Genomic DNA, 13,343 nt, shown 5'->3' on the forward strand with positions numbered 1-13,343 from the left:
GCCATGATCCCAGGATCCTGGAATGGAGCCCCCGCCTCAGCCTTCCTGCTCAGCTGGGAGCCTTCTTCTCCCTCTTCCTTTGCCCCTTCCCTGGTTCATGCTCTCTCTCTCACTCTCACTCTCTCAACTAAATAAATAAAACCTTTAAAAATAAATAGATAGATAGATAATAAAGGAAAGCAGCAGAGCCTCTTAAGGGACCTTTCTTTGAGATATGTGCCAAAAAAAAAAAAAAAAAAAGGAAGAAATTTAAGGAGTCACTGAGGACAGGATTTTCCATGGGTTGCAAGGCTGGTCATTTGCTTATATGTTCTTCAGTACTTCTCTGCTTGGGGTGTATGCCTCTGCCTCTTAGAGACTTCTCTTGACTCTCTTCTTGGCTTCACACTTAGACCTGTCATGATTCTTTTCACATTGTATTGTAATTTGTTTACAAGCAATCTGCCTTTGTAAATACAAAACGATATCCAAAAGGGAAGCTCTATTTTATTCATTCTTGTATTGTCAGTACTATTACACTGCCTGGAATACAATCAGTACGTAAGAAAGGTTTGGCCAAATGCAGAAACTATTTCTAGCTTTAAAACAGTTGATCTAGAAATGATAACCAAGCCCATTCGATTCACCAGTGTGATTTCCAGGCCTCTGGTATTTTGTTGTTGGTGGTGGTGGTTTGTTTTGTTTTGTTTTGTTTTTTAATAAAAGGGCTTAGAATTTTTTTTAAATCCCACTTCCCTCAGGAAAATTATTTTCAGAAACATGTAAAAAGAACCCAGGATGCCCTGGAAACAGACATGCACAGCCTCTTTCCTTCTCTCAGACGTAGGATAATATGGCCTCTGGATTTCCATTGCAGGTAAACATGTACCATTACCTATCACAGACAATTTCCCAGTTGGAGAATCTTGAGTTCTGACTAATTAGAGTTGGATCATCTTGTCTTGCTGCCCCAAGCAGTTGGTCGGTACATACATCACAGTCATTCCTCCCGGTGGCAAAGTTCCAGTAGGGCAAAGCAAAGGACTCATTGCCGATAAGTTGCTAAAAGCAAAGGGCATGCCTAGTTACTTATCTCATGATATCAAATGCAATAAGAAAGCATATAAAATAAATACTGATATGGGTCTTGACCAAACGCATAACTAAAAATACCAAATGCAGAGTTTTGACCAACCTGGAGATCTCTTTCCAGCCACAGCAAATGGTACCGGTGCCAGGTAACAAATGCAGGTCCTTGGTGTGAGAAGTCTATGGCCTTGTATGGGCGCCCTGGTCCTAAAGCAATTGGGAAACATATTAAAGATCATGGAATAATATTTTTTAAATGTGAAACCTTACCCCAGTGGGATGTGTCTGCGGAACCAGTAAATCCATGCTGCTCCAACTAAAAAAAAAAAATTGTTTTTGTCATTTATCACTCTAAAAACAACAACAGCGACAACAAAACAATTCCAGAAGCAACTAGCACTTCTAGGGTAAATTCTCCATCTTTCATTTCAAAAGTTTGATTGTCCTCAGAGATCCAGATCCAGACACATCTAGGTCACTTTCAGCTTTGAGAATCCCTATCAAATGTTTAATTTTTAAGTGACATTTCATGACTCCTTCCAGATGCACACATTTATAAGGGAGAAATTAATTAATAATAAGGCAAGTTGGGCTGCTCTTAGTCCTCATTCAGGCATTTTTGTCACTGCAAAGAACTTCGATGGATTTTGCCTCTGCCGTCAATCAGTTACAATCACCAGCTGACAAGCATGGTCGCCAAGACTAGAACAGAGAAAAATACACTCAGACCAATTTTGCTGGCCACTGGAACCGCCAATTTTAGTGAAAAGCTTTGGTCAATCTAATGACCCCCTTCCTGCCCATTCCATCTTTCTTCTGCTTTCATAAAAGCTTTCGATGGTTATGTAGAAACTTTAGCTAACTTTAGTTCTTTTTCAAAGTACCTATAATAACTTCAGACAGCTGAACAGACACGAATATAAATTTAATTCCTAGGTATGACCAGAAACTATAGTCTTCCTTCCCTCCTGAGAGACAACCCTCTCATAAAGCAAAAATTCCTCCGAGTGATGACAGGAAAACTATAAAGGTTTACAGCCAGAAAAGCTTCCTTATCTGTCGATAAAGAAAGACAGATGCTTACCTGAGAGGCAAGATTTTTAAGGACTCGCACTGAGGAAAGACATGCTATCACTTGCTGGTGGCTACATAGTCCTTTTTAATTCAGAACAAAGATTTGTTCCCCAAATGAATTAATGAGGCAAAATCAAGTAATGAGGAGCCAGTGATAAACACAAGAACAGACAACTCCAATGAGAATCTGACTATTCAAAGGGAGCTTGATGTCTTCATTCACCCTGACTCCAATAAGGGACCCCAAAGGTGGGGATAATAGGTAGAGCCAAAGAAAGCTTCAGGATTCCAGAGAATACCCAGGAATGGATTCCCATCCCTCTGGAGTGAGCTGAAGTCCGTGTGATCCCTGACTGAGACATATCCGAGGGCATAGATGGTCCTACAAGATTAATGAGGTTCTTAACAAACAAGGCCCCATTCCAAGTTTTACACAGGCCCTGACTGGGGGATCTAGAAGGGCAGGGCGCCATTTTCTCAGGCATCCACTGCAACGGTTCCAAGGGCTAATTCAGGAGGAATTCTACATTGCCAGAGCAGCTAATGCTCTTCCGTGACAATACAACTCTGAAAAAACCCAAGGATCCCAACAGCAAGACACCATTTACAGGCCCCATGAATGATGACGCAAAAGTCTAAAGACTAACACATGCGTGTTTAATGAGATACGCACTTTCCACATAAACCCTCTAATTCTGCACAAAGAAGCTTCATGTGCTTTAGCACATGTTCTGTTAATTCCTCTAATTTGAGGGAAAATGTCAGAGAGGGCTTCCATGGCCAGATTTAGACATGTTTTCTTCTGGAATCAAAAGGAATTTGCCTCCGCTTCACCAGACTTTGCCTTTGAAGATTAATAGCTTCACAGAGGAGAGTTTAGACTTTGAACCCATCACACCAACTCCAGGGGAAAACATTTTCCCAAATGTCAGCCAACGTACTGGTAGAATATTCTTCCTCCTTGCTTCAGGCAGCATTGGATAATCGTCTGATTTTCGTAAGCCTAACCCTTCTTGGTGTTGTTCTCTTGTTAATTAACTTGCCCGAAATTACTTCCCCACCCATCCCCCCACAGTCCCAAACTATAATAATATACCCTCGGCTGAGGGAAATAACCCACCTAATAGCGTATCTCTAACAGAGTAATAATGGAGCCACACGAAGAAATCGTATATGCTGCAGTTGGCGATCTGCGGCTGGGTCCCGTTGGGCCCCAGCAGGCTGAGCCAGTGCTGGGTGGTGATCACGTAGTCGGGGTGCGTTGTGTTCTTTGCGAGGTCTAAGGCGTCCAAGAACTGCTCCCTCTCCTGAGCCGTCAAGGAATGAAGATTTTTCCGAATAACCGGGGCTTTCCTCTGACTGCAGTCGTGGCCGGTCCAGCCAAACTTGCAGTCCCCACAGTTGTAGCCAGCAAAATGTCCTAGTTTATTTTTTTAAAAGAAAAAAAAAAAAAAAGTGGGGGAGGGGATGGAAGAGGGAGTCAGTTTATGTAGCTTGGAAGAAATTTCTGAATTTGAAGTGTGGCCTAGAAAGGAGGAGAAGAGGAAGGTGTTCGCAGGAAGGCGAAGGGAGCCATCTTCCTACACTTCCTCTCCTCTTGAAATCTCCAAGGATGGGAGTACTAGAGTTCCTTCGAAATACTGCCAGCAAGAAAACAATAGGAAAGGTGTCAAAAGCTGTCATGGGTGGACCGTGTCCCTTCAAAACTTGCAGGTTGAAGTTCTAAGCCCCAGTCAGATACAATACGACTGTATTTGGAGCTACGGTCTTCAAAGAGGAAATGAGGTTAAAAATGAGGTCATTAAGTGGCCCCCCAATCCAGTCCAATGGGTGTCCTTCCAAGAGGAGGCAGTTTGGACACTATTAGTTACAGAGGGAAGACTATGCGAAGACCGAGGGAGAAGACAGCAGCCAACAAAGCAGGAGAGAGGCCTCAGGAGAATCTCACCTTGCTGACAGCTCGACCTGGGCCTTGAGGTCTCCAGTACTGGAGAGAATGAGTTTCTGTTTCCTCCCCACACCCCGACCCCCGGGCTCCCCAGCAGTCTGGGATGGCGATGCTGCTGAGCCCTGTTCTCTCTGGCCCACACACCAGGGCCCACACAGAGGGAGTGGCTCATTGACTTAGAAGAGGAAGAGAACATTTGCCAAGCTCAAGGTGGAACCAAACTAAATGGGCTGATTTCCAGGGATTGAGGGGAAATCTGACATACAAAAGCTGGTTTATTTCACAAAGGAGAGAGAGTTAAGACAAAAATCGATGGAGGCCGGCAGGTCGTAAAGGTGAATTAGCTGCCACAGTCTCAGGAAGTGCAAATCACTGCAGGGCTCCCTTGTCCACGGCCCAAATGTCCCTGCTTTATCAGCCCAGGGAAGGAGTACTAGCCCTGGGAACTAATAAACTCCTTCCTGATTAGCATCTAAAGTGGGAATTATTTCAGCTTGTCCTAGACTTTTCCCTTTTAAGCCTTGATTACTGCTTTTGGTATGACCAGCCCCTCCTTCCCTAGGCGGTGATAAGTTAGAGAGTGAACATTCAAATATTTTTAGAGCAAAATGTTGAAGCAAACAGGGTCGGTAATGCTCATCTCCCAGGGGATTAGAGGGCTGACTTAAAGCATTAACATGGGAAACCAACTCTGCTTCCCTCCTCCCTCTCTCCCTTCTCCCCTCCCCCTCCTCCTCTCCTTTCCTACCCCTACCCCCTCCTCCTCTCCTGCCTCTCTCCCCCTCGTCCCCCTCCCTCTCCTCCCAGACCCTTTTACTAGCTCTCACTTCAGTCCACGGCACTTTCCCTCCTCATCTCCTTAAATTCCGCTTTGCCTGGGTTACCACTCCTGCTCTCAGCCTCACGGTGGGTGGTCCACAAGGTCATCCTTGACTCTACATGTCAGGGTCAGGTGTTCCTGCCCTGGGCCTCCCCGGTCCCTCACATACCCCCTCCGCTGGATTCATCACAGTAGCAGTAATTATCTACTTGTCTCAGGTACGGGCAACCGGAAAGCATTTATCCTACTGTCTAGGCCGGTGCTTGGCCTTGTACAAAATGAATATTTGTTGACTGACTAAAAGAAACATAAAGCCAAGTCACCACAATATGCACTTTAAAAATTATACATTCATATTCATAGTCGTACCTCAATAGAGCTGAAATTTTTTTGAAAAATTAACTAAAAACAAAAACATATAAAGCATGTGACAGATAATCCAATAGACAGAAAAATTCTTCTTCTTCTTTCTCCCTATCCTTGTGGATTAGGAGGAAAACCGGTCCTGTAAATAATTTTGATAAATGGTAAATACCAAAGCAGAGGTAAGAAAAAAATACTATGACCACAGGAGAGAGAAGATTATTTGAATTTCTACAAAGAAAATATTACAATAACATGAAACAAAATGACTAGCATTTGTATCATGTAAAGAAAAATGTCCGGGCCTCCTTTTCTATTAATCCAGTGGATTTTTGGATCGTTAAAGAAAATGTCATTAAAAATATCATGAGTAAGAATTTTCTTAAGGTAATTTATTTGGGTTCTATGCTCCTCGAAACACTCAAAATATCCTACCTGTCCTCACATAACTCAGTTAGCTATAGTCTTCTATGTTTTTTTTTTTAAGATTTTATTTATTTATTTGACAGACAGAGATCACAAGTAAGCAGAGAGGCAGGCAGAGAGAGAGGTGGAGGCAGGCTCCCTGCAGAGCCCTATGCGGGGCTCGATCCCAGGACCCTGGGATCACAACCCGAGCTGAAGGCAGAGGCTTAACCCACTGAGCCACCCAGGCACCCCAGTCTTCTATGTTTTAACATCATATGAGAATGAAATAAAAAAACACTTGAAAGGAAAAAATTCTACTAGTCCCAAGACTGAAACATGTTTTGGAACAGTTTCAGTTAAACATTAAAATCTACATTGATTATTAGAGGGAAGCTACTAAATAGAAATTATTTATAAATATTTATTGAGCAACCCAGTACCCAAATACCAGTACCCAAGTAACCAATACCAAGCACCCAAATATCCACCATTTCCCTAGAGCCAGATGACTAAAGTTGAATACAGAGCCACAGCTTTATAATTAGAGAGTGAGGGTCTCCTTCCGAATGCTAAGAAATTGCACACCCCAATTTTAAAATGATCGATTCAATACATTTCTACATGTAAATGCGTAAAACTTGTCTCCAGATTTTGTCAAAGTTGAGTAATTTGTAACTTATGTCATGAGTTTTAATATTCCTTCACTTCCTTTACAATTATTTTCGGTTGCTAGAAACAAAATGATCAATAGCTAATTATCTCCCTCCTTTGTTTATTCAACAGATAATTTATTAGCACCCACAGCCTAAAGGGCCGTCAAAGCTCTGCGTGCCTCTCTCTGTGCTCCCACTTGTTTGTTCGGAGAAGTTTCCATGCTTGTAGGTTTGGATTTCACTCTTTCAAGCCTGTCAGATTGGGATCAGAGCTCTGCCTCACAGAGTTAACACAGAAAACAAGCAGGTTAATGTATTAAGCGCTTAGAACAGTGTCTGGTACATAAGTTCTATATTGAGTGTTGTTATTTTTACTAGATACCACTTAGAAGCAGGATTTTATTTTATTTTTTTAAAGATTTTGTTTATTTATTTGACCGAGAGAGAGATCACAAGTAGGCAGGGAGGCAGGCAGAGAGAGAGAGGGAAGCAGGCTCTCCGCTGAGCAGAGAGCCCAACTCGGGACTCGATCCCAGGACCCTGAGATCTTGACCAGAGGCTTTAACCCACTGAGCCACCCAGGAGCCCCAAAGCAGGATTTTAAATATTTGTTTTCATCTGTCTTCCTTGTCCACTACACTGTGGACACCTTAAAACCATGTTGTGTTTTTTCCCCTCTTTGTACCTGAAGGGCATCACTAGGGCTAAATAAACGTCAGTCAGGGTGGTGAGAAATGAAGCAATGAATAATGGAATAAAAGGCATCAGGTACGAGAAGATACATGTAGATATAAGGCACCATAGCTTCATCCAGGAGATGACAGACGTGTGTGCCATGAACCACCAGTGCAGGTCTAACTCTGAGGACAAGTGAAAACAGAGGAATAAACCAAGCACCACAGAAGACAAAAGGCAAAACAATTCATTCTGACGCAGAAGACCAGAGCTGCCTCACAATTATGGTGACCCAAGGTGTTTCATTTTACAAAACAATACTTGTCCTCAAAAAAGCAACATAGAAGGGCTAAGAAGAAGGAATTGGGATGGGGAAGGAGGCATACGGGGGAAGGGGGTTAAGAAGTACAAACTTCAAGTTATAAAATAAATAAGTCACGGGGATGTAATGGACAGTATAAGGGATATGGCCAACACTATTCGGTAGGAACTGTTACTACGCAGTGTATACAAATGTCGGGTCACTAACTTGTACATCTGAAACGAAGATAATACCTTAGTTTAGATCTTATATATTTATTTATTTATATGTTTATATTTGTTTATATCTCATATCTTAGTTTATATCTTATATCTTATATATCAGTTATAGCTCAAAAAAATTAAAAAAAATTTTCTGCATGTAAGCTCGCCTATGACCCTGAAATGTACAAAAAAAATTAAAAAATTCTTTTTCCAGCATCTCTCCAAAAACTCAGCGTTTGAGCCCCTGTTACGTTTGGAGCTTCTAAACATGGTCCAAAGTATTCAAGAAAATGCTGCAGACAACAGAAAAGTGCAACAACCTGAAAGCCCAGCACACAAAACACTTATTTCTCTAATTTAGATACCCTAGTGGTTCCCTACATCAACTTGACCTGAGTTCATTTATTCCCCTAACCTACCAATCACAGCATCAAAAAATACAAGATGGCCTCTTAGTAGAGATGGCATTTTCTTACTGGAAAATGGGGAGAGAAAGAAAACTAAAGGATCTGGAGATACCAATCTATCTACCACTGAGTATGTCCTTGGGCAAAAATTAAATTTAAAAAGACAAATTCGTAAACCTACTTAGGACTGGGCTAGGGTTAGAAAAGAGAATGAGAACCGCCAAGCCGTACACGTTCCTACATGAACTGTAACAGCTCAACCTCAGAAGGCTATTAGACTAAAGAAGCTTAAGGACCACTGATTAGTGAATTTACAAGGAGCTCTAAATAGCGTATTCCTTTTAATTAGAGATTCTATTATTTTAATAACAATACTTTATACTCACAGGGAGCCTTTCATCTACAGAGCTCAAAAAGGTTTTACAAGTGCGGTTTCATCATTATCCCCATTTCAGAGATTGGAAAAATGGAGGCACTTAGTCACTTGTACAAACAAGAAGCTCTCCGACAACTGTTCAAAAACTATTTGCTATGCATGTTTTCCAAAAGTCCAACAACACAGCTGCAACTGGTATGCTCTCAGAAACGCCAGCTGGCAAGGGAGACGTAGAAGGTAAAGAGCTAATGCCAAGGTCTCCTGAAATTCAGGCCCTCCTGACAATCAAGGTCAGTGGGTTTTGGATTCCAAATTATCCCTCCAGAGAACAGAGAAGTTCTCTCTAGAGGATTTGAGCCCATCATTTGTGTGTGTGATGGGGGAGAGTTCCGCTCCAGATTTTGTTATTTCTCTTTGTTAGGCTAATGTCTTTTACCAACTTCAAATTCGTGAAGACTATGAAGTATTTTATTTTATTGTGGTATGAACATTTAACATGAGGTCTATCATGTTCATGCGTTTTTAAATGTACAATACATCATTGCTGACTCTAGGTGCCACGTTGAACATTAACTCTCTTGAGCTTGTTCATTTTGCCCACCTGAAACTTTCTGTGCACTGATTACTAACTCTCTCTGTCTCACTCCCTGGGCCCCAGGTAACTAGCATTCCCCTCTTTGATTTAATGAATTTGATTTTAGATACCTCATATAAGTAGAACCATGCCCTATTTGTCTTTCTGTGACTGACTCATTTCCTCAGTGTAAAGCCTCTCAGGTTCATGCATGTTGTCACCCACTACACGACTGCCTTCTTTTCTTTAAGGCCGAGTAGTATTCAGTTGGATGTATATACCACTTGGCTACAATGTGGAGAAATTGGAATCCTTGTGCACTGTTGGTGGAAAAGCAAAACGGCCCAGGCACTATGGAAAAACACAGTATGGAGCTTTCTCAAAAATTAAGAATAGAACTACCATATGATCTAGCAATTCCACTTCTGGATATTTGTCGAAAAAAAACCTGAAATCAGGATCTCATAGAGATGTTAGCACTCTCATGTTTATCGCAACACAATTCCCAAGAGCCAAGATGTAGAAACAATCTTAATGCCCATTGATGGATAAATGTCTGTTTATTTTTCCATTGCATTAACAAAGCTCAGGGTCATTATTACATCTCTTCCTTAATAAATTTTGGTGACCTAGAAAAATCCCAGGAACCCTATTTGAAAAAAAAAAAAAAATTATGTGGATAACATAGAGGAGAGCTTTGGGGTTTAGGTTTTGAGATCAGGTTTAAATTCTGAAGACTGCTTCTCAAACCAGGAAATGCTACCCTTGGAAGGCAAGCAACTCACTCTTTGTGGGAGAATAAGCTGAATGAACATCCTATGTCTTGCCTTGGGACACACGACACATCACAGAATTGTGATTACTGTTTATAATAAATTGGTTTCCAGTTTGGCCACTGCGACTTGGTCGGATGCCCCGAGACTCAAAGCATAAGACCATTGAGCCGATATAAGTGGAGCCAACCAGAGTTGGTATGGAAAGAGCTATGATTCTGAATGAGTTTACACAGACCAAATCATAGAGGGCAGGAGGAGAGCCATAGGCTGGTAGTTGGTCTCAAGAGCAGCCATGGCCTTGACAATGGCTGGCAATGGAGACCATAGGCACTGAGAAAGCTCTGCCTCTTTGGAATGGCCTATAGACATGTGATGTCCTTAACAGTCTGGACATACAGGTCAAACCCTCTTTCTGACCTACTTTGCCCTAGGTATGTGTTTATCCTCCTCCGAGCAGGGGGGAGGGGATCCCTTTTCATGTTAGGAAGTAGGTCACTGTGACTCTAACTTCCTGTCACTTCTGGAGAAATATAATAGGCGCCTTCTGGGAAGGGAGATTATAATTATCCCTTCTGTTTGGCCATTCTCTGTTCTCTCCATCCTCACCTTTAAAAAACAAAAGGAAAAAAAAAAAAACAAACAACCTTGCTAACCAGGTCAAAATATAAAGTAGATGATGATGAGAAGAGCTAAAAGTTAGTCTGATTTGTTAATATCGTCTGCCCCAGGACTCCATAAATGGAGAGGCCCAACCCTTGTAAGTGGTAGCACTCTATCATTGATTTGGCCTGGAAGTAAGTGTTCTAGAAGAATTTTTGAGTCATAGACAAATAAGTTACTGTGTAGTGTGGTTTCAATCACACAGGTAATATGAAACCTGCTGCTTCTCAGACAAAAGCCAGGAGAATCCAAGAAATAATGTCTATAGAAGACAATGCTCCATTAGCTCAGAAAAAAATGGATAGTATATGTTCAGTATGCTATTTAAAATTCTGTCACAATGATTACCCAATGCAAAACAAATAGTTCCTTCGAATCACAGAATTAGCATGACTGCAAAGTGATTATACAGCCAGAATTTTCTGCATGTTAAAAAAAACTAACACCATTCCTACATCAACATGCAGTCCTTTGTACATTTCTTAAGTTCACCTTTTTATATCCCTACATAGTCCCATTATCTGTATTCCCTATGTACCGGCATCTTATGAGAACCTGAGCAAATAATAATAATCATTTATTTTTTAAAGATTTTATTTATTTGACAGTGAGAGACAGAGAGAGAGAGAACACGAGCAGTGGGAGTGAGAGAGGGAGAAGCTGGCCTCCCCCCAAGTCGGGGGAGCCCGATGTGGGACTCGATCCCAGGACCGTGGGATCATGACCTGAGCCAAAGGCAGATACTTAACAACTGAGCCACCCAGGTGCCTCTAATAATAATAATTTAAAAGAAGAGCACTTGGCATGCAGCCAGCTGCTATATGTAGAAGAGAGGCCAAGGGCTTTGCTAAAGTTGCTGGGGCGATTTCTGTGCGTCAAATGCCCTGCCAGGATTTGACGGTTTACGGCCCCTGTGCGTGGCAGCGGCTGAACCCAGGCAGGCCCTACTGAAGACGACTTGAGAAGGCTCAGAAGAGCTCCAGGCATAAAAAGCGCACAGGGATTTCAAAGAAACGAGTAATAAGAGAGCCCAAGGTCTGAAAGAGGGACAAGGAGCCAACGTCCAAATGCCCACATGCAACCCAGGCAAGAGCAGAAAAAGCCATTGTTTTACCAGGACCCTCCCTCCCCAGTTCCCAGACGCCCTGTCCCACTGCAGCCCTGCGACTGCGGCAAAGTGACAACCCAGGCATATCGTGAACTAGCAAGAGGTACTCTGCCCAAGTCCTCTTCCAAACACCAGAAACTCTGAGGCTAGGACCGCGGAAGCCCTGCCTTGGACGCCTGTCTTGCAGACGCCAAGGCTCCCCGCGCCACCCTACCCCCTTCTACAAGTGCAAACCCATTTCAGAAGGGGAGGCCACGGAATCATCTTGAAAGGACTTGCTCTGAAGCTCGTTAGCTTCCCCCTTCCAACAAACAAGCCAATGGCATGTTGGCATGAGTTCACATAACCGGGCTTGGCCCACGTAATACTCGTCTGGTGGACTAGAGGGTGCGAAACGTAGAACCAAGGCATCAGCCCGACTCAGTTTGCTGCCTGTGAAAACCAAACTTGGAGGGCCACGGAAAGCCTCGTCTGATAGTCTTAAGAGTTTCCTCTCGTCCTGAGAAGGGGCTCCCTTCCCAACGGGGGCCTCCCCACCTGGCTCAGGGCACGACCGGGTCGGCCCGCCTCCCTCACCTGTGCACCGGCAGGTCCGATGGAAGAACTTCCTGGGCCAGCCTTCTCGGTCGTCCTGGTTGCGTAGGACATAAGGACCACTCCAGGGCCTGGTGTCGGCTTGCACCTCCGTGCACTGGCCCCGGCCCTCCTGGGAGCCACAGATGTTGTCAGGCTCGGGACCCAGCGACGGGCAGCACTCCTTGCTCATCAGGCTGTCCACGGTCATGCAGACCCGGGGGAACTGCGCGTGGGCTCCCGGCAGGAGTGCGCAGCCCAGGCAACTGAGCAGGAGCCCCCAGCCCAGAGGACACATGGCTTTGTCAGCAGAACTCCTCTCCCTTTCCACTCCCCGATTCTGCCCTGCCTTTCTCCTCCTCTTCCAGTCCTGAGCTCTTGAACACTCGTTCAGTGGATTTTTGGTATGGGGGGTGGGGGAGTTGATACTGTTTGGTTTTGCGTTCTATTCCTCTCCCCTAAAAAAAAAAAAAAAAAAAAACCCTGCAAAAAATCCGCCGAACCCACGTGAGTGCACGTGTGTACTCGCACACGCATGGGCTGTTTTATGTGATTCAAACAACTAAAACAAATTTAATGCCATTCCAAGCGCCTCTCACAGCCAGATTTAACGAGGGTAGCGCTTCTCACCATCTTTCCCCCGTTAAATCAGGCTTTGCCTAATTGCGATAATTTACGGGGTACTGCAGTCATACTCCTTATTATACTGGTATTTCTAAACCCCTCCTTTCCTCCTTAGCCCGTAACTTTAATTGCCTTGAACTCGGTTCAAAAGCCAAACACCGTGCTGCCTTTATTCTGTCTGGCTTGCCAAACCACGGGGCCTTGTGGGGTTTGTGTAAGGGCTGGGAGAAGCCATCATTAGGGGGATTAGTGTTAGAGAAACCCTCATTGTTAGCACATGACCCAAAGGGCATAATGAAGTACATACAGTTGCTGGCTTTGTTTCAAAAGGGCAAAACCATCTTCATTATCTGGGCTCATGTGCCCCAGCCAAGCTTGTGACCTCAGACTTCCCGGGGAGTCAATGGACGCAGTGAGCTCCTCGTTGTTGCTAAAAGGCCTTTACAGACAAGCGTGCATTGCTAACCACAATTCACTCCTGACTGCTCCCTGACGTGCTAGAAAGACCAACTGCAGGAGGTCACACAACTTCAGAAATAAAGAAACATTTATTTAGGACCGACGTACAAGGAATTGCTTTGTTCCACAATTAAGGGCCCTCTTCCCTCCAAACGAGAATGCACTATTCTCCTACTCAGCTCATCTAGGCGGTAGATTTTTTTTTTTTTTAATTACCCAGGGTAGCCTGCCACCAGAAATTCAAAATTATAA

At 43.5% G+C, this 13,343-nt stretch overlaps 1 protein-coding gene across 1 annotated transcript in view; it reads right to left on the minus strand.

Annotated features, from left to right (window-relative positions):
- DCT (dopachrome tautomerase) overlaps positions 1–12,306 on the minus strand; it is a gene marked incomplete at both ends in the record, with an annotated part of 30,533 nt that extends 18,227 nt beyond the window's left edge. Inside the window, 4 exons of the mRNA XM_082701706.1 lie at positions 875–1,041; positions 1,175–1,275; positions 3,263–3,562; positions 12,012–12,306. Of these exons, the coding sequence (XP_082557832.1) occupies positions 875–1,041; positions 1,175–1,275; positions 3,263–3,562; positions 12,012–12,306 (863 nt within the window). The remainder of the gene's footprint in view (positions 1–874; positions 1,042–1,174; positions 1,276–3,262; positions 3,563–12,011) is intronic.
- Positions 12,307–13,343: the final 1,037 nt, after the last annotated feature.

Source organism: Mustela nivalis (assembly GCF_964662115.1).
Source record: "Mustela nivalis genome assembly, chromosome: 15".
Taxonomy (NCBI): Eukaryota; Metazoa; Chordata; class Mammalia; order Carnivora; family Mustelidae; genus Mustela; species Mustela nivalis.